The sequence below is a fragment of the Nicotiana sylvestris genome, chromosome 10 (genome assembly GCF_000393655.2).
Source record: "Nicotiana sylvestris chromosome 10, ASM39365v2, whole genome shotgun sequence".
Lineage (NCBI taxonomy): Eukaryota > Viridiplantae > Streptophyta > Magnoliopsida > Solanales > Solanaceae > Nicotiana > Nicotiana sylvestris.
In genome coordinates, this window is record NC_091066.1 from 120,451,445 (window position 1) to 120,474,094 (window position 22,650).

At 35.1% G+C, this 22,650-nt stretch overlaps 1 protein-coding gene and 1 long non-coding RNA gene across 9 annotated transcripts; one reads left to right on the forward strand and one right to left on the reverse strand.

Annotated features, from left to right (window-relative positions):
- Positions 1 to 1,624: 1,624 nt before the first annotated feature.
- LOC104224860 (uncharacterized) lies at positions 1,625 to 4,652 on the forward strand. Its single transcript, XR_011403181.1, has 2 exons — positions 1,625 to 2,073; positions 2,256 to 4,652. It is a non-coding gene; the product is annotated as an uncharacterized lncRNA (long non-coding RNA).
- Positions 4,653 to 6,350: 1,698 nt separating this feature from the next.
- Positions 6,351 to 14,817, reverse strand: LOC104237871 (putative late blight resistance protein homolog R1A-4). 8 transcript variants are annotated; one of them, XR_011402783.1, is made up of 7 exons: positions 14,683 to 14,817; positions 14,498 to 14,607; positions 9,650 to 13,956; positions 8,400 to 9,568; positions 7,684 to 7,797; positions 6,900 to 6,977; positions 6,351 to 6,809 (listed from the first exon to the last, which is right to left on the reverse strand). XR_011402783.1 is itself a non-coding variant. In XM_070159969.1 (5 exons), the coding sequence occupies exons 3-4, from the start codon at positions 13,912 to 13,914 to the stop codon at positions 8,410 to 8,412; spliced, it is 5,424 nt and encodes a 1,807-aa protein (XP_070016070.1). In that variant the 5' UTR covers positions 13,915 to 13,956; positions 14,498 to 14,607; positions 14,683 to 14,817; the 3' UTR covers positions 7,775 to 8,028; positions 8,400 to 8,409. The 8 variants fall into 8 exon arrangements, 1 of the variants encoding a protein (XP_070016070.1); XR_011402785.1 differs by having other exon boundaries at positions 6,351 to 6,800; positions 7,684 to 7,794; positions 14,683 to 14,816; XR_011402781.1 differs by having other exon boundaries at positions 7,684 to 7,794; positions 14,683 to 14,816.
- Positions 14,818 to 22,650: the final 7,833 nt, after the last annotated feature.

Genomic DNA, 22,650 nt, shown 5'->3' on the forward strand with positions numbered 1-22,650 from the left:
AGTAGACAAAAATATTAAACAAAGTAATATGCTAATAAGAATTTCTATTATCAATTCAATTATATTAAGTATTGAATAATATAATAATAAATACATAACAATAAAGTTATTCGATAATTATATAAGTCCCTTAAATAGAAATTTTATTCATTAAAATTTAAATAATATTATTGACAACAACAGAAAAAATTTAAAATAAAAAATATTTCAAGATTAATAAAATATATATCTTCTCTTATATCATAAAAAGAAAGCGAGCAGATAAAAATATTAAACAAAGTAATATGCTAATCAATATTTCTATTAAGAATGTAAAAATACTAAATATTGGATAATAGAATAAAAAAATATAGAAAAAAAAGTTATTCGATGACTATATAAGTCCTTTTAATTTAATAGCGATTTTATTATTGGGTATATTACATTAACAAATAAGATGACAATTGAAATTTATTAAAGCAATATGATTCAGTGGGCTTTTGGACATAAGAATTGTAAAATTCCAAAAAAAAGTGAAATACATTTCCAAGTGAAAATGGTATTTGAAAATTAGAGTCGTGTTTGGACATGAATATAATTTTGGGTTATTTTTGAAGTTTTGTGAGTAATCTGAGTGAAATAGCTTTTTGGAGTTTTTCAAATTTTCAAAAAAATCTAAAATTCATCTTCAAGTGAAAATTAGAAATCTTATGGCCAACCACTAATTTCGGAAAAAAAGTAAAAAAAAATTGAAAAAATTCTTATGTCCAAAGGGGCTCCTAATTTGTTCAAACAAGTTCGATCACAAATTAATTTAATTAATATTTTTCACTACAAGGAGTTGAAGTGTGCAGTGGATAAACTGCTCAAGTTTATAGATTGTTTGGATGGTTGTTACCCATTGTATTGTATCATATTGTTACTTTAAATACGATGTTTGTTTTGATTGTTACTTAAATTTTATTGTATCGTATCGTTAAATTTGTCGTTACATAACGACGAAATGTGCCACTTTATGTAATGACCAAGTTGGTGTGGTCGCGTCGTTACCTTGTCTTTTTGCTCTCAATCTCGTCCTTTATTATTATTAAATTATTTTATTTTATCATTTACCATACCTTTTATATAGTAATTTTACTCTATATCATAATTTTTGTTTATGATATTACAAGTTTATTCTTTATATGTGCATGATATCATGACAAATAATTTATCCAAACATTATTTTTATCAAACTATGCGGTATAATACAATATAGTACGATACGATACATTATCAAAGTTTACTCATTTATCCAAACATTATTTTTATCAAACCATCCAAAGGCAAATACATAGTTTACTCATTGACCTTGCACCCAAATTCCTGTTACACACCTCTCTACCACGAGCAACCTTTTACACACCCAACTTTTTAGAAGTGTGTCAATGACACACCATTTTGCTTAGCTGGCATGTGCGTGTTTAACACAAAAAATAAGAGCGTAAGAACGGTAAATTTTTTGTGAAAAATCTTATCTAAGTACCATCTATCAAAAATAAAACCAAAATAGAAATTATTTTAAAAAACAACCACAAAAATAAAGAAAAAATAAGAGGAAGAAAAGGAAAAGACCATAAAAAAGATAAAAAAAGATAAAGCTTTTTTTCCCATCTGGTCTGAGCAATTCGCCAACAACTTTCCCATAAAAAAGATAAAGCTCAATCTACAAATTTACACCATAACATTCAATTAAACAAGGTAATTTAGTCATCTTCTCTATCTTTTCCTTTTCTATTCAGAAATTTCGAGGATTTGTGGTACCGGTGTCGAATTTTTGAATCACCATTTGGGAGGAGAAAGTTTCGAACCTCCATTGTTGGGGTTTCTTGAGTTTTCGAATCAGCCAACGTCGGAGAAATCTCGCATCAATGTTGGAAACTGCTTGGACCGAATTGTTGAGCTTGTTTACTGAATTAAATTTTTGTTATTTGTGCTCTCACTCTACAGTTTCCCCGAGAGAGATGAGAGCGAGAGACGCACAATAACTATCCAAAGCCCCCCTGCACAGTAAGACTTATCACTCTCTCATCTTCTCCAATCTCCACTGTTCTGGTAAAATCCGCTTCCTCAATCATCTGTTTTGCTTACGTATTTGTGTTTTTTCATCTAGAAGCTTCTATTATAGTTGCGATTGTTCTCTCTTTGTTAGGGATAATTTTATTTTTTTCTTAATAGTATCTGTATTCAACCTTTCGATCATGAGATTTACTCCCGAGTATTTGATTTTGCTTCAGGAAATAGCCGGGAGCAGCTTTCCCCAGTCAAAAGATATATGGATTCCTTTATCTGATAACGGTGGCACTCCACTCCATACACCATGGGAAGCAAGCATTCAAAGGGAACAACTTCCATAAGTGATGCTCCAAACTCGAATTATCGCGTTCCTATTGAGAATTATCGAGTTCCTTTTGCAGCTTTGCAGGAAGCAACTAACGACTTTGATGAGAGTTTGGTCATTGGAAAAGGTGGCTTTGGAAATGTTTACAGGGGTGTTTTGTGTGATGGCACAAAGGTGGCCCTGAAAAGGCTTAATGCTGCATCCCGACAAGGTCTTGCAGAGTTCCGAACAGAAATTGAGATGCTCTCTCAGTTCCGTCATCCGCACCAAAAGGAAATAAGGGATAAGAGGCTCCTCAATCATACATAATTCATCTCTACACCCTCAAAATCTCTCATGTTCCTTTCTCTCCAAAACGACCCACATAAGTGCTAGCGGTGCAACATTCCACACCTTGCGTCTTCTCTTTCTTCTATCACAATTCTAGCTAAACATTATGTTGAAGGAAGTTAGTGACAGTAATTAGGTTAAGGATGTAATTAGTTAGAAGTGTAGTTAGTCGGTTAGTTAGAGTAACCTTAAAGTTCATATGATGAAAAGAGAGGGTGTAAGTTAGAAGTGTAGTTAGTCGGTTAGTTAGAGTAACTAAGTTCAATCAGAAGCTACTGTCAATAGGTGGTAGTTACAGATATAGATTTTCATTTCTCATTCTTCTCAGCTTATTATTTCTCTTCTTCTCAGAAAGGATACATACTCAATGATTTACAATTGAACTGTTGTTTGTTAGCAGAGATGTTATCTTCAGAGAAGATGTGTTTCCCCTTCAACTAAGTCAGCTGATTCTTCTCCTTTATTTCCAATCCTAGAATTTGATGATTTAGGCACTGATTCTGCAGTTTGAGAGTTGCAAACTCAAGCTCAAAGCACCTGTCCCTCTGCAGATAACTCACCAGGTCCTGGACTTCTTGGGATCATAACATCAGTAGTTAAGCCTAAAACCATCTAAGGGTATTCCACCATAACATCGAAGCTATCGGACAATGTATGAGGAGATTGTCGACATCTTCGCTCGAGCCCTTATACATAAAGGTAACCTTCCTCTTCTCAAATTCTCAGCCCTCAAGATCATCCCCTTGCTACTAACCAAGTGAAAAAGCGCACCTTCCTCGGTACTTCAGGGATCCAAATAAAGCTATACGGAAAGGCAACCTCCTCCCTCACTGAAGCTTTTCTTAATCAAAGGCAACAGAGAACACTCCGTTATTTCCGGCCCCCACCTCCATACATTGTGGCTAGAGGTGGCAAAATGGTTAAAAGAACCATATTATTCGCTTAGAAAATGGTTAACCAATGGATAACTAATGTGTTTAACCTTTATATTCGCGAAGCCTCAAATTTGGGGTTCCTCAAGTTTGGGAGACTAGAAATTTTAATAAGCCATGGATAATATGGATATCCATATTATCCGCCGGATAACCCGTTTTTTATCCGTCTCAAATACAGGTCGGATCGGATAATTTATCCGTTTTTTTTAAAATTACCCATTTTCGACTCGCTCATATCCGACCCGACCCCGCCCGTTTGTCACCCCTAATTGTGGCTATCCTGTGTTGTGCTTTGTTTATGGAAACATCAATTAGGCTTTGGAACTCTGCCACCTCCCAGTCCTGAAAGTTACTCCTAAACATCAAGTCCAAAACATTTGTCAATCTTGTAATCTCCAGACTCAATGAGCTGTCATCTCCTTCTGGCATGGAATTCTTTGTGTTTGGGAAACTAAAATATATTTGTTAGATAAAGACATATGTGGAGTTGGATTATGATGGCCCAAGCCTAGGCGGCATCTCGCAACAAGAGCTGCTTCATTTTAAAACCTAGACATAATAATTAGAATCAGAACAACAAATGGTCAATAGCTTAGGTGATCACTGATTTATCACACTTGTTTCTTCTTATTATTTGATAGAACATCCAAAACTGAATGACAACCAGTAACAGATTTTAGTGAACTTCAGCGTTCTAGTAAAGATTTGGTGTAATTTTCAAGCCAAAAGCAGATACTTCCAAGAATCTTCATGAATCAAAAAAGGAAAAGGCTCAGTGAAATGACTAATGGATCAACCAGAATCAACAATTACAGAAGAAGATTATACAGAGATGATTCAGAATGAGCAAAAATCAACACCTCCATTCTGCAGAAATAGCACTCTGTATATTTTCTAATTGTGCAGTCTACTCTCTCTGATTTCTCTCCTGGTAATGTCCATCCACTTATGTAACAATAATAAACTGCCCAAGGATTTGTTAAACACTTCACTATTACAATGATAAAAGCAACTTGTTGCAAACGAAACATCTGTGTCCAGAGTGTGCAAAGAGGAACAAGAGGCAAGAAGATACTTGAGATGCACGGATTCACTATCACAGATTTATGTTAGAGAAATTTTCATAAAGCACTATCTTTTAGTGGTAATTAGCTATCTATAGATACCATTTGCTATATTATGGATTGTAGATACGTTTTCTCTTGTTATAAGATGTATTAGATGTATTTAAGCTACTGTATTCATGAATACAATAGCAAAAATAGGCGACAGATTCGAGTGTATTCGACTGTATTCATGGCGTGAAACATGAGATTACAGCTGGACAGATTATTGTATTCGACTGTATTCACGGCGTGAAACAGGGGATTACACTGTTTTAAATGGAAAATGAATCAATTAACATAATAGACTCCTAATATAACTCAACAAACTCAATTATAACACAAATTGTGTATTTTCAGTTATAAAAAAAATTCTCAACCGAAAAACACCCCAAAAACATAGCAATCTTCAGAGAAATTATATAATACATCTGAATACATAAATTATATTAATTAAAAAAAATATATGAATACATTCATGGAATACAACGAGACAGTGAATACAATGAAATACATGGAATATAACGAGATACATTGAAATACAATGAAAAAAAAGACAATGAATATAATGAAATACATGGAGATACAATCCCACACCCGACTCTTCAGACCCCAATGTCCTCAGTCCCACACCAACTTCAGAAACAACAATCAGCCCAGAAAAATTCCCAATAGAGAAACGAAGAAAGTCAGAGATAATTCACGATAGAAAATCAAGAACTGGGCTTGTGAAGCAGGATCCACCAAACTTTGAGATTGAATGGAAGAGAACAAAGCCTAATTTCCTGCCGCATAGAAAATCTGGCAGCCTAATTTTCGAAGGAGATTGGATGAACGGATGTTTTCCTAACCTCTACGGCAGCATAGAAAATCTGAATGGACTCTGTTTAAATTGTCGAAACCATATGTCAACATATTTGATGTGGTAACATATATGCGTGCTTCGATGGAATTGGAGAAATTGGGATCGGAGAGAACGTAGGTGATGTGGTGAGGAATTTTGAGATTGAGCATCGTGTTTTCATGGAATGGGGGGAAGAGAATGGCATGTATCAAAGTAGAGAGAGAAAGAAAATAGCGTAACTGAATAGCGTATTTAGTGGCTTAGGGTTAGGAGGTAACCAAATTAAATATTTTGCTATAAACATTAAAAGGTATCTATAGAATATAATTTTTTTAAATGGTATTTATTTAAAATAAATAGGGTGTTAACCTTTGCTATAGGAGGTAAAAATTCCTTTTTACGTCTCAGTTTGAGGCCACTGAAGCATCATCTAGAAAGAACTGTGAGAAATTGGGGCAAATTGAAGTTGATTCTCCACAGTTTTCTCATCTATAAAGGGAGGATTAGTTGGTACTGGTTACTCTTCCTACTTTCTTTACTAGCATGTGCAATGCCTTGGACATGGATGGCCTTAATCCCGGAACCTCTTGCGTCCACAGAATTCTGGCATGTACCACGCTTAGAATCTCACTTTTTTACATTAATAGTGTGGTAGTTGTACAACATAAGATTTGGATCAAACAATTCCTCTACTCTCCCATGTTGAAAATGCTGCCATCCCTCTTTCATACAATATAAGGCAACAGCTAAACCAATGAGCAAAAACTTTCTAAACGTCCATATATATATATATATATATATATATTTGGAAGTAAATACAAGAATTGGTTCACAACTTACAATAGAAAAAATGAAAGTTTTGTAGGAAAAAATAACCACTGGCTAAGTATCAACCTGCGATAGAAAAAAATCATATGGCCAAGTATTCTGGCGCCATATCCTCTATGAAGGGAAAAAATGAAAAAATAACCATCGGCTGAGATAACTAATTAACCTAACTGGCTGTTATTTAGTGAGCACAAGTTTTGTAGCTATAATATAAATGTTAAAGAAGAGAATCACTAACAAAGTCCTCACGATGGCATGTGACTCGTCTTCTTGGAAGGATCTATCCAACCCAAAGTCAGCAATTTTAACTCAGAGACTAGAATCCAACAAGATATTGCTGTCTTTTATATCTCTACGAATAATCCTCGTCTTAGTGTTTTCATGGAGGTAGACCAAACCTTCTGCAATCCCTATTAAAAACAGAATTAATAATGTGACAAAGTCACTTCAGTAGTTGTGCAAAAACACAATTTAATTGTAGAACAAAGTCTGATACTCACCAAAGATGAAGCTATCAAGACTCTGGTTTGAAGGAACTAATATAAAAGAAGGCTTTCTTGACTGTTCATAATATAAGACTGCATGCACCCAACAGGACCACAAAGGATGAATAAATGAACAGAAGAGTGTAAATACAAACGGGTTGTATAAGAACATATGATAAAACAGCATTGACATCTTCCAAGGATGCCGTAGAACTGTATCTGAAGTCAGAAATGCATTTACTCTTTTCAAAGTCGCATTAAAATAACAGTCCAGCAATTCCTTACATTTGAATTTAAAACTTGCACCACCATTATACACCTTCATCTTACGAATGTCAAGTGGAATTTCATCCACCAGCTAACCAGCTCATTAAGCTAACGATAACTAGAGCCAGTTAACCAGCTCACTAATAAGAACAGTCGTTATCTACGCTAACTTAACCAGGATGTGACTAACAGTCAGCTTGTATTGGTTTGTCACAAAAAAGTATGTGCTTTTCTGATTGCTTGTTCCATTTCAAGAGGGGGACTCTGACTTATTGTCTTATTTTACCACATTCTAATGCAGCAAGAAATCTGAATCAAGCATAGATTGTCTTCCCTCTCTATCATTCTGTGAAACAGTTGTACCATATGGATTCACGGATGGTTCCATGTAATGTTTTATATTAAAGATTTTATTTTCCTGTCCAGTTTATTTAAAATGTTTTGCAGTGTTCATATTCAAGATGATGAGGAAAGATGAAGAAGAAATAACATTAAAGAAAAAAATAGTTATAGAAAAATAAATCATCTTTACCTGTCCTGATTCTTCTTCTTTGCAAGAATTCAAAATAATAACTCCACTTGTTCTAGAAATAAGACAAAACACCTCTTGCTGAAGTAGAATCTTTTGCTTTAGTTGCTGTTACTGCTGAAACAAAAGAGTTCTGCTGTTTCAAACTAGAAACTTAAGATTTCTGAAAAAGCATAAAATTTCTGCAGAACTCTTTTCTAGAACCACAGTAATTCTAAATACGACTTCTAGTGCATGTGTTCAACTACTTAAGCTTCTCCTTCAGCCACTTGTGGTCTGAATAAGATATAACTGTCCCCTAAACATACTTGCAGTTAACACAAGAGTTGAGCTGACAAAAACCAAAGCCTGCCATTCATCAGTTTTATAGCAAAATTTTCAAAAACACTTCATAGAAACATAGACATCGCTTTCACTTAAAAGGAAACATAATAAGTTAGGCTAGGGATAACATATTATCATTTTGACAACTGTGCCAGGGCAATTGAATCAAAACGTGAATTAAAAGTTACAGGAACCATAGATCTACTTTTGACCTCAAATAAGCCCAAGAAAAAGTTAAGATTGCATCAGAAGTTATGAGTTCGATTTCTTAATTATTTGATACGTGTATTAAGTAATACTAGTACTAAGCATAATACTAGCAAAACAAATATGTTCTGGCGTAAAAGAAAAATGAATAAGTGTAAACGTACTCAGATGAAACGGCAAGAACATACCAGATATGAGTCAAGGAGATGATCTTTTAGCCCAATCTGGAGGCTGTATGGTAACTGTGAATGAATCATTTGCCATATCTTCACGTTGTGTTGTTTGAATTTCTTGGGCTGAATTGGCAACAGACCAGTTGCACCAGTTTACCTCAATGCTTTTTAGAGATACAGCATCATCAAAATGAGAAGGGATTTTCTCAAGATGCTTACATTTCGTTAAAACCAAATGTTCAAGCTTAGGAAAAGCATCATAAGAGACAGACCATTGTGCAACTTTGAGGTTATCCAGTTTTAAATATTTGAGTTCAGGGAAGTCTGAATCTTTCACTTCCCAGTGATCCCCTTCAAAAGCTCTGAGAGATAACTTAAGAATCACCAAGTTGCGCAGTTCTGCAATGGTCGAAATTTGGTTCCAAGGTAAACGAAACTTGGACAAAGTCAATTCCCTTAGTTGCGAGGGGAAATTGAACTTGTGAGGAAGTTTAGCTGGATAGCTGTTGGAAACCAGCTTGAGGGACTCAAGGTGGCTTAGAAACTCTAATCTGGGAAAACGAACGCACCTACCCATCACTTTCCTTGAATAACCAAATGTCCCCGAAAATATGCAACTCAACTTTCTCAGTTTTGGCATCTTCCTCAAAATCTTCTCTGCATCTTCACCATAAGAGAGCCGTGGAGTAGAAAAGGTTTCCAAATTAGCTAATTGAGAGTGAGAAAGGGATTCATCCATGTTCTCATGCAAACCAAATGAAACCCGATGGTTTACATGTATATGCCTCAATTTCACCATCTTTAGAAGTGAACAAGGTAAAATCATCTCGCCTCCCAATCCTCTAACCACAAAAGTCTCAAGATTCCTAAGCTTAGCTATAGATGAAGGAATTGAATTTGCATCAGTTTGAGCAGCGAAGTACCTCATCTGAATTAGATATTGTATTTCACTGGGAAAAGTACCACCAATGTTGAAAGATTCTAAATCCAACACTTTAACAAGTTTGAAACTGTCAAAGATGAAGGAGATATCACGCGGCCATAACAAGTTATCCAGATCAATTGCATTGAATAGTAAAGCGCGGATATTTGAGCGAGATGGCCGCCACAAATCGATTTCATCTTGGTAAGAGTGAACAAACAGTCGGTATTCCTCCAGCTGTTCAGGGAACACATCCTCTCCACTGAGCCAGATAAAAGAAAACACATGAAAATTAGAGTTGGGATAAACATAATACAATTATATTAGTATAGTTACTTTTTACCTATTGATCTGGAGAAGGAAATTCTCTAGTTTGGCCTTTTCCATGCAGAATTTATGCAACAAATCATGAACGCGGCACGTTTTCACCTTGGTATTGGGTCTCTTCTCCATGCCCATTACTAGATTTCTACGAATAAGATCTTCCAAGAAACCTTGTGCGGCATCATCTTGTCTTTTTTCCTTGTTTGCTTGTACAAACCCTTCGGCTTCCCACAACCGAGTCAATTTTGAGACATGAATATCCTTACCCTGCAAAAATCCTCCAAAATAGAGAAAACAAGGCTTAAGATAGTGTGGTAAATTCTTGTAACTGAATCCAATTATAGACATGCTCTCTTCTAAGCTGCCAATGCTCTGGGAACCTAGACTTTCTTCTACTACTTTCCACAAATCTAGTTTCTTCTTTTTCTGTTTCAGAACACCAGCTACTAACACCACTGAGAGAGGCAACCCTCTACAACGCCTTGCTATCCGAGATCCCACATCTGCAAGTTCAGGTGGACAGGTCTCCCCTTGAAATACCTCTTTCTGTAACAATGTCCAACTCTCATCATCTCTGAACAAACGAAGATGATGGGGATCACTTTGACATTTAACATAATTGGCAATGTCACTCAGCCGGGTTGTTAGAATAATTCTACTCCCATTCCGAACATCTCTGAAGCACATATGTAAATTGTCCCACACTTTGTTGTCCCACACATCATCAATGAGAATCAAGAATCTCTTAGTCAACAAAAATCGGCGTAGCTCATCAGCTAATTCACCATCTTCTTTTTCATTGCGATCAGCAGGCTCAAGAACATCATTCAAGATGGTCAGCAACAACTCCCTCCATGAATATATTTGAGTCACAAGACATTGAGCATGGACATCAAAGTGAGAGGTGACTGTTGGATCATTGTAAATCTTCTTCGCTAATGTAGTCTTGCCCAATCCTGGCATGCCAACGATTGAGATGACATCTAGTTGAGGTGATCCTCCAAGTAGCTGCTCCTTTAATTCGTCCATTGTATCCTGGAAACCCTCCATTTCTTCGTTTGTTCTTTGAGTATTATCTGAAAACGACGGTGCAAGATTAGTGGAGGTCTTTGCAACTTCATGCACTGTCACCTCAAACTTGTTTCTTTCACAAGTCTCCCTAACAACTTTATTTACAATCTTAATATTCTCAACAACTTCAGAAATCCAAAGAACTTTGTACCAGAGTGGATGAGAATAGGCCAAGCATGAGTCAATGACATACTCGGCCTTGTATGCCAATACAGTAACACTTGTTATAAGACCATAAACTTCATCATGCTCATCATAGTTTTCTGAAAAATGACCAATCAATGATGTTAGATACAGTAAACCCTCCTTGACTGATCCAATCTGATGATTTAAGTCGACAGCCAAATCAAGCTTAGAACATAAAAGCTCCTCCAATTTGCCCAAAAAGCAATTGAGAAATCCTAGCCCATTTGTCTTGGGGAAGCTATAACTTGAAGAATCTGGAACTTTCAGACAAATCGTCTTTACCTCTGCCTCAACAAGCTTAATCAACTGCTTGACATCAGAGAGATATAATGTGTAATACCAAGCAGGAATATACCCCTTGATGGAGAAGAAACAAATGTAGTTTTTATCTTGAATCCGTTTAGCAAGATCTTTGAGTTCAAGATGCATATTGCGGTACCGTACAATATCTACAAGTAAAGATCCCATGTCCAATAGTTTGTCTTTAACTACTGAGATTTGATTATGCAGAAAAAAGATTGAACCAGTATCATACTCCAGCACCTTGTTCTGTTGTGTTAACAGAAGATTGATAAAGCCTTCTCCATCTGTCTTACGCATCTCATAGGGTGATGCATCCACAACTTGATTGCATGCATTTCTGACCTCCTCTACCTTGACAGACTCAATCACCCCTAGAAAATCAGATGATGAAAGTTCCAGATTCTCACTGCTGCTTCCATCCATGAAACTTTCATTAAAAGAAGCAGCATCATTGTTCGGCACCTTGTCCTGGTGGTTTAATAAGAAATTAATAAGGCCTTCTCCATCTGTCATGGTCAAAGGTGATACATCCAGAACTTGAGAGCATACTTTTCTGAACTCTACCTTGACAGACTCAATCTCTTGTAGAGAATCAGATAACCAAGGCCTCATTATGTCAGTGCTGCTTCCGTCCTGGAAAATTTCATAACAAGAATCACTGAGTATTGCTAACTTTTTCGCAGTCACTTCAGCATGCATTAAGATATCATCCAATTTGTTAAGTTCTGTGTGTTGCCTGAGAAGATCCATGAGAATAGATCTAATGAAAATAAGCTCTTCACGAGCACTCTCAATCAGATCCAGAACTTGATATTCCAAAGTGGCTTTGTGCTTTAGTATATCCATCAAGCTTCCCTCAGACTTGATAAGCCAGAAAGCCACAGTCAAAAATTGAAGAACAAGATTGACCTCCCTACAGTTGTTGCTATTCATAGAATCCTCATAAGATAAACTCATAGCAGATTGCGCCTCAATTGCAATGGTTCCATATCCCATCGAGACATTATTTTGCTCCCTACATTCAATGTGAGGAACTAGAGGTTCAATAAGATATGTTACCAGGAGCAATAACCCACCATAAAACTTTTTGACCTCACCTGCAATAGTAAACGTCAAATTGGTTTCATCCTTCAGTAGCAGATTTTTGAGAATATATTCATGAAACCCCATCAAAACCTCATCCATCATGGGCCTATGTGGGGATGATGTATTGGAGGATTTCAGCATGCTGAAATAGGAATCAATAACCTCAAAGTTCATAGGAAGAAAGTTCAGCAGACTTATCGTGGGATGGTCTAATGTTGATGATGCAGAAATGCTGGGATACATCTGTCTAATCGCTGCCTTAATAAACTTGAATTTAAGAAGCAACTGAAAATGCAAGCAATTAATCATTTCCCTGACCAAGTCTTCTTGCTCCGTATCATTAGAAATAGAGTCTTCTTGCTCTGAGTCATGACAAAGAGAATCACAGACTGACCATGCTTGGCTAATCGCAGATTGAATAGAAGTCAAAATAACAGTTATCTTAGTCTCCTCATTAAACTGCTTTAATGCATCCATGAAATAATTTCTAAAGAATATCAGCTCACTCCAAACATAGTCAATCAGAGATTTCATAGGACCTATTGTGATGGCGGCTTGACGGGTTAGTAGCCGAATCAGATCGATTTCCACCTTGACATAATTAAACTTCAGTTGCAAATGAAAAAGCACATCGTCTATTTCAGTAGTGTTGTGCTCATCATAGGAGGAGTAGATAGCATTTGCTGCCCCAATGGCCAGAGCTTCCATATTTAATCGAAGAGAAATCACTTCTCCAAGTGGAAGGGGATAAGATTCTACGTCCCTGAGAAATCGAGAAAGGTAAGAAAGTCCTCTTTGGAGCCACCTAATTCGACCATCACATCCAGGTCTTAGATCCTCCCGGAGAGCACTAACAAAATCCAGCATATATTTGGCATTCAATATTGTAGTAGTCTCAGAGCTTGATGACTTTAACCCTATCAAGGCACTCAGATAAATCTGCCTCAATTCTGGGATAAAGGGCCGACTTACCCTTTCCAGCAATTTAGAGAACTCGCCATCCATATTGCAGTTCGACCCCAAGAAACATAGGTATGCAGCAGTGTAAGCTACATCCTCAACATGGTTGAAGAGATCCTTCATACTCTCATGCTCAATGCACCGCTTTGCAATTAATGTGAAGAAGACTCGTAGATGTCGGAGCTTCTTGTCAAGCAAAGATGCTGCAGGCCCTACACTAATAAAGAACAGAGCACGGTGAACAGAACCAAGCAAAGATTCAACAAACCCCACCATCTCCATAGTGATTCGACTAGATGATCTTGATGGCTTTGAAGCTCTGATTCGCTTAGCAATAGTCTCATGTTCAATTATTTTCAGCACCTCTGAAATCATTTGAAGCTTTGATGCCTTTGAAGCTTTGAATTTCTCAGCAATGTTCCCCATTTTAATGGTAAGGTTGAAACGAGGAAAACGAGAACATATCTCAGAAAAGCCATCACGAGCTTCTAGAAATAGGGGCCTAAGTTGTCCAGATATCCCATTCTCAGGGTAGCGCTTCTCCAGATTCGTGAGAAATACAGCTACACGCGTTAGGTGCTTTGTAGCATCCTCCAATTGAGTAATGGTCGTTCTACCTAAATGCTGGCCCTTCACAAGGTTTATGGCACTTATCACATCGCGACACTCCTCAGCCATCTCCTTTCCACCTTTTCAGTTTCCTCTAATTGTTAATAAGTCCTGCAAGTATAAATCATTATCTTAATTCGGAGCACTTTACTGATTCCATTACCCACTAAACATCAAATAGTCCAGTATTTCTAATTTCACCCATCTTATTCTTTACAAGTGCATCAATGGCCTAAATGTTGCAACCATACACCAAACGAAGATGGATACCTTCACAATTATCTGTTTTCCAATTTCCAAAAAGCAAATGAGGGATGAAACTTCCATTATAATCTAAAATATAGTCAAAGAAGTGTGTTGTCACAACCGTGAACTGTTTCTATAACTTTGAAATTTACGATTTGGATTTTCAACCATGTGAAAGCCTTTACAAAGTTTCAAGACTCTAGTTGTAATTTGCAAACATGGACGCTGCTAGGTCTGATGTGTAACTCTATCATCACTGAACATGTTGATTACAGCAACTTTTCGGTTCAAAAGTTGATGTTTCATTATGGTGTTTGAAACTTTAACATCACTATACATATGAAAAAGAACTAAGAAGACCAACAAAAACAAAAATAAAAACAAAAACAAAAGAGGGAGACCTTACTTTCGTATTGGTTGAAATCTAACTTCAAATAAAGCCCCAACGGCAAACACCTTAATACAGTGAACGAAGTCCTCAAACGCCCAAGAACCAAAAAATTGAACCAGCTATTCCTGCAACTAACAAAGCATAAGAATAAAGTAAGCTAAGATTTGCAAATGTTCATAAGAAGGAGAATCAGAACACACCGTTTGGAGGAAGTGATGAAGAAAGTTGTCTTCAACCTAGTTTCTCAAGGACTAAATGGTCTTATTCATTTTTCATTGCATTCCTTTCAATATGAGAGATAATAAAGCACTACCAATAAGCAATGATTAAAAGGTAGCTAGACTGATTAATTGATATTTTCCTACTTCATCTAATAATGTTCTTTGTTCATTTCTAATTGCACTTCTTGTCACGTGAAAGAACAAAAGTAAGTACTTCTAATAATAAGTTTTATTTTGTGTCTCATACAACTCTGACATTAGTTGTACGAGGTTTCTTTTATAAGACACACAATAAAATTTTAAGCTTCTAATAAACAATTACCATCAGGCAGACTAATTAATTCATCTTTTTCTTGTTTTTCCTCTAGTGGACGACAGATGAAATAATGAAATATAATTTATTTCGAAGAGTTGAATATCTTTATTTTCTTATAATTTAGGAGACCCACTTTCTAGTAGCTGCGATGAACAAAATTACTTGCATATGTGGAGACTTAGGGTTGTATATTCGAAAATCGATTAAACCGATCGAACCGTACCGCACTGAATCGATTTTTAGATTTCTTATTAAGAAATTGTAGGTTTCTTATATAAATTTATAACCGCATCGATAATTAGGGTAGGTTTTTTATTTTATAAAAATAAACCGAAAAAATACCAAACCGTACCGAATAAATTTTATATGTGGAAAATATATTTATTACTTAGTAAGTTTAAAAATAATAATGCATTAAATTTTCTTTGGGCCTTGGAATTATGAAAACTATTACAAGCAAACAAGTAATTAAACTCAAAATACTAATTCCTAAAACCTATTATGCTACTTCTACTTAAACTAAGTTATTTCAAGTATCTTTACGAGCAAGACACAAAGTATTCTAGCGATTATGAGTAGCAAACTACAATGTATTGAATATGTTTCCTTTCATATAATTTAGATTTATCTTTTTGAATATTTAATCTTCTATAGACTTTATTCTTGAGTCACAGCTTGGTATATCTTTCAACTCGTACGATTTATATTTTTTTTGCCTTTGTTTGATTTCTTTTACGTTGTTGTAGAATAGCTGATGGATCTATACTCTGGCCATCTTTCTTTTCTTTTTTTTAATTCATCGTCCTTTGAACAGTAAAAGTGTCTAGATAGTTTTGTTAAGTGCTATAAAAGAACGAATGTTATTGCATTCTAAAACTACTGATGAATTCTACATGATATTAAAAAAAATACCGAAAATTAATCGAACCGCACTGATACCGAAGAGAAACCGACATGATTGGGACGGTTTCGAAAAATTTAAATTTGATTATACACAATAGAATAATCGAAAAATTGATATGGTACAAATTTTATAAAATAATCGATCGAATCGAACCATTGACCACCCCGTACAAAGTCAGCATCTATTGATGGTACAGAGCAATGCCATTAATGCAGATAATTGAAGCTAAAATCTGTAGCTACTACAACTTACTTTCGTATCGGTAGAAATTCAATACCTTCTTGTGCAGTGATTGAAGTCCTGAAACAGAAACAAGTGTCCTGAAGCTAACAAAGCAAATTGCTCTATTTCTTCTCTCTTTTTAAGTAGAAGATTGCATAATCTCTTATCCACTAGATAATTGTAGTGAAAGACAATAATAGATGGAAGTATCAATAAACAATGACCAAAAGGTTGACTGACTAATTGGTCTATTTTATCATGGAATTTTTACATTCTTATACACTATGAAATTTTTTACATTCTCATACACTATATCAAAATATATTACGCTTCGTATTCAAGTTTTACTATAATTACATTTTATATACTCAATTATCATTTATGTACATTTTAAGGGAATTAATAATAATAATTAGTGTCCTAAAATTATTCTAACGTATCTTCCACTCCCCCTCATGTTTCTCTCTCCACATACCCCCCCCCCTCCCACATGTATCTTGCACTCACCCACGATTCCACCATTGACAACCACTAAAAAGTTTTGAAGCTTTGAATTCGAATTTGGATTTTCAAAAAATATTATTTGTTTGAATTGAGTGTTGTTGCAAAGAATTGGGAATTCTCTCTACGTCTCTCTATCTCGCAATCCCTAAGTTCAATAATGTAAAGCAAAAGAAAAGAGAGCAGCAATTCCACCATTGACAACCATTAAAAAACTTTGAAGTTTTGAATTCGAATTTGGGTTTTCAAAAACCATTATTTGTTTGGATTGTGTGTTGTTGCAAACAATTAGGAATATGATTTGGAGTTTATATCTCAATTTTGAGGGGTTCTGGTAAAGATTAGATGTGGTTTTGGCTGAATTTCAAATTGAAACTCGAAGAAGAAGAAGAAGACATGTTATACATTATATTTACGAAATTGTAGAAAAATTGTATTCTGTTGTTTATATATATTTTTTTATTTATTTAACTATTGTATGAAAGTTGAACAACATTGTATAAAAATTATATTTAAGTTGTATGATATTGTAGTTGTATATAACTGGGTAGAAATAATGTGTGAAAGTTGTGGATAAGTTGTAGATAAGTTGTATGAAATTTATTTTTACTATATATATAAATCAGATGAAAATGTACAAAAGACATATTGTATAAATTTTGAATAATTGTTTTAAGTGGTATAATATTGTAGTTGTATATAACTTGATATAAATAATGTATGAAAGTTGTAGATAAGTTTCGCTGTCCCATTCTCTAAATAGAACTTTCTCAGCTCCTCATGAAAAAAGAAATAATATAAATAAAGTAGTACATATTATTACTAGGATCTTGTAGTCATAACGTTAAGTAAAAATATTTTTAATTTCATCCAAATTTTTTTTCTTTTTCGGTTCACATAGAGAATTTGATTATTGTCTTTTTGCAAAATATAATAAGTGAAACAATAGATACAACTATACAGCTTAGCTATGAGCTCCAGTAGGACCTAATTCAAGCTCAAACAATTATGAATTGCCTTATTGCAAGTCACAGTATTGAGATGCTACAGATAGGAATTTAAAAATAGCTTGTTGTAGTTTCTTTTTCTTTTTCCCTTTGCCTTCAACATTAAACAGAATCTGATATTTCTAAGTGGAAAGCTCTGCACTAGAGCTGGGACATTAGATGATGTAATATATTTTTATGGGTTAGGGAATACTATGTGCTAGCTCTGACTTTATTTGTTTGCTAATCTTTCTCTGCTCGCGTAATGCTTGTGGAATTAATACAGCAGGTTGGTCTCTGAATTCGGGTGTGAAGAAACAGTACTGTCATATGTCGAACATCCTTGTTGTGCAAAAAATTTTGTCCTCGTCTACCTTAGTATACACATACAAATGTAGGTTCACCCTCTTGGATCAAATGGTGGGTCTCTTGACGCCAGAATGTCTGTATCGCTAAGAAATGTTAGTTTCATGAATTTGAATTGCTACTTATGCAGGGACTTATTACATTTCCTAGATCTGTTGTTAATTCATCGATTCTGTTATTTGTTGCAACTCGAATGACATGGCAGCAGTTTTGTTGGTTCTAAGAGACATAACATTTGCATATTAGGAATTTTCCAACAAGGTCTGTCCATCAATGCAGAAAGCCCAGCTTTGTCTCGGCAAGGAAGCAACTTTAGCCATGGAGTGAGGTTCTCTGGGCATATAGCCTCACGGGGCAATGTGAAGAGGAGGGGAAAGAGGAAGGGAGAGAGAAGAGAAAGAAGGAAATGATGTAACTATTTTCCTTGATTGAAGCCACAAATAATGGACTGAGAGCCTTTTAAGGTGGATTGTATATATTTGGTAAATAAAACTTGTTTATGCCATGTAATTAGCTAAACATGGATATTGAGGATAATAAAGTTTCAAATAGTTTATAGGTATGAAAAAAATCCCTTTTATCATTCCTTCACTCTATATATATTTCAGTCCTAGCCATTTAGGCTCATTTGCTTTTTTCCCAGAGGATGTCTGAATCTTAATTATCTTTCATTTTATTTTTAAACTATGAATCTTATTTAAATCTTAATCATAAAGTATATTTATTTTTTTTATTTCACAACCATTTAATGGATCTAAATAAATCTAAATAATTAAGATTTAATTTTATCAAAAATGTTGTCATCGATATTCACTGCTAACCATCGCCATCACCCACCATGCACCACCCACTACCATCATACTCAACTACCATCACCAACCACATCATCTCAACCACTGTAACGATCCAACCGATCATTTTGCTTTTTAGATCCTTGTTCCCATAAAGAATCCACATATGTTCTTTTACTATTTTATGACTTGCGGGGATGGTTAGTTTAGTTTTGGAAAGGTTCGGGTTGAAATCAGAATACTTAGTTCCTTAATAGTGGCCTGAGGTGGCCAAGTTTGACTTGAGTCAATATTTTGAGTAAATGATATCACAATCGGGATTTGATGGTTCCAATAGGTTCGTATGATGATTTTGGACTTGGACACGTGATGGGATCGAGTTTCGGATGATCCAGAAGCATTTCGACACTAAATGTTGAATGTTGGCGCCTTGAAGGTTTTAGAGTTTCTTAAATTTGGTTTGAAATAAGCTTTGGTTATATCAATGTGCGTTTGGGATTCCGAGTCTGGGAATAGGTTTGTATGATGAATTAAGACTTGTATGCAAAATTTGACGTCATTCCGAGTTGTCTAAGTATGGTTTGTCGCATTCGGAGCTAGTTGAAGAAGTTTGAAATTCATAAGTTGATTAATTTGATTTTGGGTGCGATTTCATTTTGATATTGTTTTATGAGTTACGAGATCTCGAGCAGGTCCGTATTATATTTATGGACTTGTTGGTGTATTTGGACGGGATCTGGGATAGCTCAGGTGTGTTTCGGACCACCCGGATTTAAGTCCAAATTGCAGAAAATCTGCTACTGGTTTCCTTCTTCGCGAACGCGGAAGGAGTCTCGCGTTCGTATTGAAGGAATTGGGGATGGGGCATTTAGTATTTCGCGTTCGCGATAGGCAATCGCGTTCGGGATAGGGTAGTCACGTTCGGGAAGGGTAGAGACCAGTAGCCATCGTGTTCGCAATGGTTGCATCGTGTTCGCGTAGAAGGGGGGAGTTGGGCCTGGGAAGATAGATCGTTACTCTTCGTGTTCGCGATGATTGTATCACGTTCGCGTAGAAGGGGCGGAGCTGGGCCTGGGAATCTAGGTCGTTACTCTTCGCGTTCGCGATGGACATGTCATGTTCGCGAAGAGCGTTTTTAGGCGATGGCTGATTTTTTCCTCTGCGATCGCGAAGAAGGGACCACTGGGCAGAAACATGTTTTAAATCGGGACTTAAGCTCATTTCTCTCATTTCACTTTGGGTTGGCCGATTTTGGAGCTCTTGGAGGAGGATTTTTCACCTAGCATTTTAAGGTAAGTGATTTCTACATAATGTAAGTTTAATAGATAGATTATGTAGATTTTAATGTAAATTATGGAAATTATAGGATTTTGTTGAAAAAACTAGGTTTTGGTAAAAATGGGATTAGACCACAAAAATCTTTATGGAGTTGAGTAGAAATTATATATTTGAGTTCCTAAGGTTATGGGTAACATTTATCTACAAATTATTTTCGGAATGCAAGCATGTGGGCCCGGGGTGACTTTTAAGAATTTTTTAAATTGGGTTGGGTGATTACTCTAATAGTTAAGTTATAAACTTTTGAGCACATATTGATTTGTTTGTACGACTTTTGGATTGTTTCGGATTGCTCGGCACCGACTTGAGGCTATTAGTGTAATTTGAGGACCAGGAAGAGGGCTTGGAAACGAGGTAAGTCTCTTGCATAACCTTATAAGAGGAAATTAACCCCCATAGGCATTTGAATTGTTAATTATTAATAATTGTGGGTACTATGTACGTACGAAGTGACGAGATATGGAACAATCAGCGCCAGCTACTCGAATTGTAATGGGCATGGGCTGGCCCAAATTCCTAATCTGCTACGGACTAGCAAGTTGCAACAATAACTTAGATATGGAACAATCAGGGCCAGCTGGAGCCTAAGGCTACTATGGCAATGACCTTAGGGCGCAAAATCTATAAATAATATATAGAGACTTTTTCCTTCCTATACCATATATGAAACCTTATTACAAAAAATGTGCATAGTTTCATATTTACCCTCCATGTTCACAGTTTTTCTACAATTATTATATCATTCATTAAATACTAATTATTAGGAGCCGATTCCTTCCTAATTAGGCGTGCTACAAATCAGAAACAGAATATTCTAATTGATTTAGCGACCTTCAGATCAAATTTGAAACGCAAATCCTATATCTTCAATTTAAAATCAAATTACATAGGCTCTTTTCTGCAAAAACTCTGTTCTTCGATGTTTTTCCTTAAGCCACAAATCAAAAAAAGACAAAATCGTCAACAAATTCGAATCAAATTGTAGAAATCAGTTCTGCAAAAGCTCAGTTCATCGACATTCTCTCTACATCTCTCACTATTTCTCAATCGCAAGTTTCAGTAATACAAAGCAAATGAAAAGAGAGCAGCAATTCCACCATTGACAGCCATTACAAAACTTGAAAGCTTTGAATTCAAATTTGGGTTTTCAAAAATCATTATTTGTTTGGATTAGGTGTTGTTGAAAATAATCGGGAATGTGGTTTGAAGTTTATATCTCAATTTTGAGGGGTTTTGGTGAAGATTAGACTTGGTTTTAACTAAATTTCAGATTGAAACTCGAAGAAGAAGAAGAAGAAGACATATTGCAGAAATTGTAGATAAATTGTAGATTATTTGTATTCAGATTGTAGATGCTTTATTTTCTATGTTCACAAATAAAAAACGGCTAAAACTTCTACAAGTTTTCTGAAAAAATTATGTCAAAAATCTCAATCATGCTACAATTGAATAGAAATTGAGATATAAAAATCAATGTACCCATTTTGTAGATATTTTATAAATAAATTGTAGATTATTTGTATTCTAATTGTAGATGCTTTGTTTTTTGTTTTCACAAATCAAAAACGACTAAAACTTCTACAAATCTTCTGCAAAAAACACAATTATGTCGAAAATTCCAATTAAACTACAATCGAATGGGAATTGGGATATAAAAATTCAATGTGCCCAGTTTGTAGATATTTTGTAGATGAATTGTAGATTATTTGTATCTGATTATAGATGCATTGTTTTCTGTTTTCACAGATAAAAACGACTAAAACTTCTACAAATCTTATGCAAAAAACGCAATTATGTCGAAAATTCCAATTAAGCTACAATCGAATGCGAATTGGGATATTAAAATTTAATATACCCAGTTTATAGATATTTTGTAGATGAATTATAGATTATTTGTATTCTCGATGTAGAGTAACAGAAAATTCAAATCAGGTGCTGATTGAAGTTAAAACACGAGCTTCTTTGTCTTTATTTTTTTTGGGAAATAAAGTATTGGTAATTGACTGCAGTTCACAAGATTTTCACCAGGAACTTGAATCTCATTAATCAATCAATTAGACCAGCTCAAGTTTTTTAGTAGGACTATACGAAGAAATTAACTTATTGATATCCAGCGTTTGACACAATTCAGTGATTTAACCTTAAAAACGTACTTTCTTTCCTTCAAGTGATTTTTAAAGATCTAAAATACTCATTAAAATTAGTCAATTAATAATATTCTTGAATCTCATTAATCAATCAATTAGACCAGCTCAAGTTCTTTGGTAAGACTATACGAAGAAATTTACTTATTGATATCCAGTGTTTGACGCAATTCAGTGATTTAATCTTAAAAACGTACTTCCTTTCCTTCAAGTGATTTTTAAAGGTAATTGACTGCAGTAACCAAGAACTTGAATGATTGCTGCTCCTAATTGCAATGTAAGATTTAAGTGTTTCTACATCAATATGTTGCAAACCTATGTTTTCATAATCATAAGTTTTTATGTTTAATAACAATACATAAATATGGGTGAGGGTGAG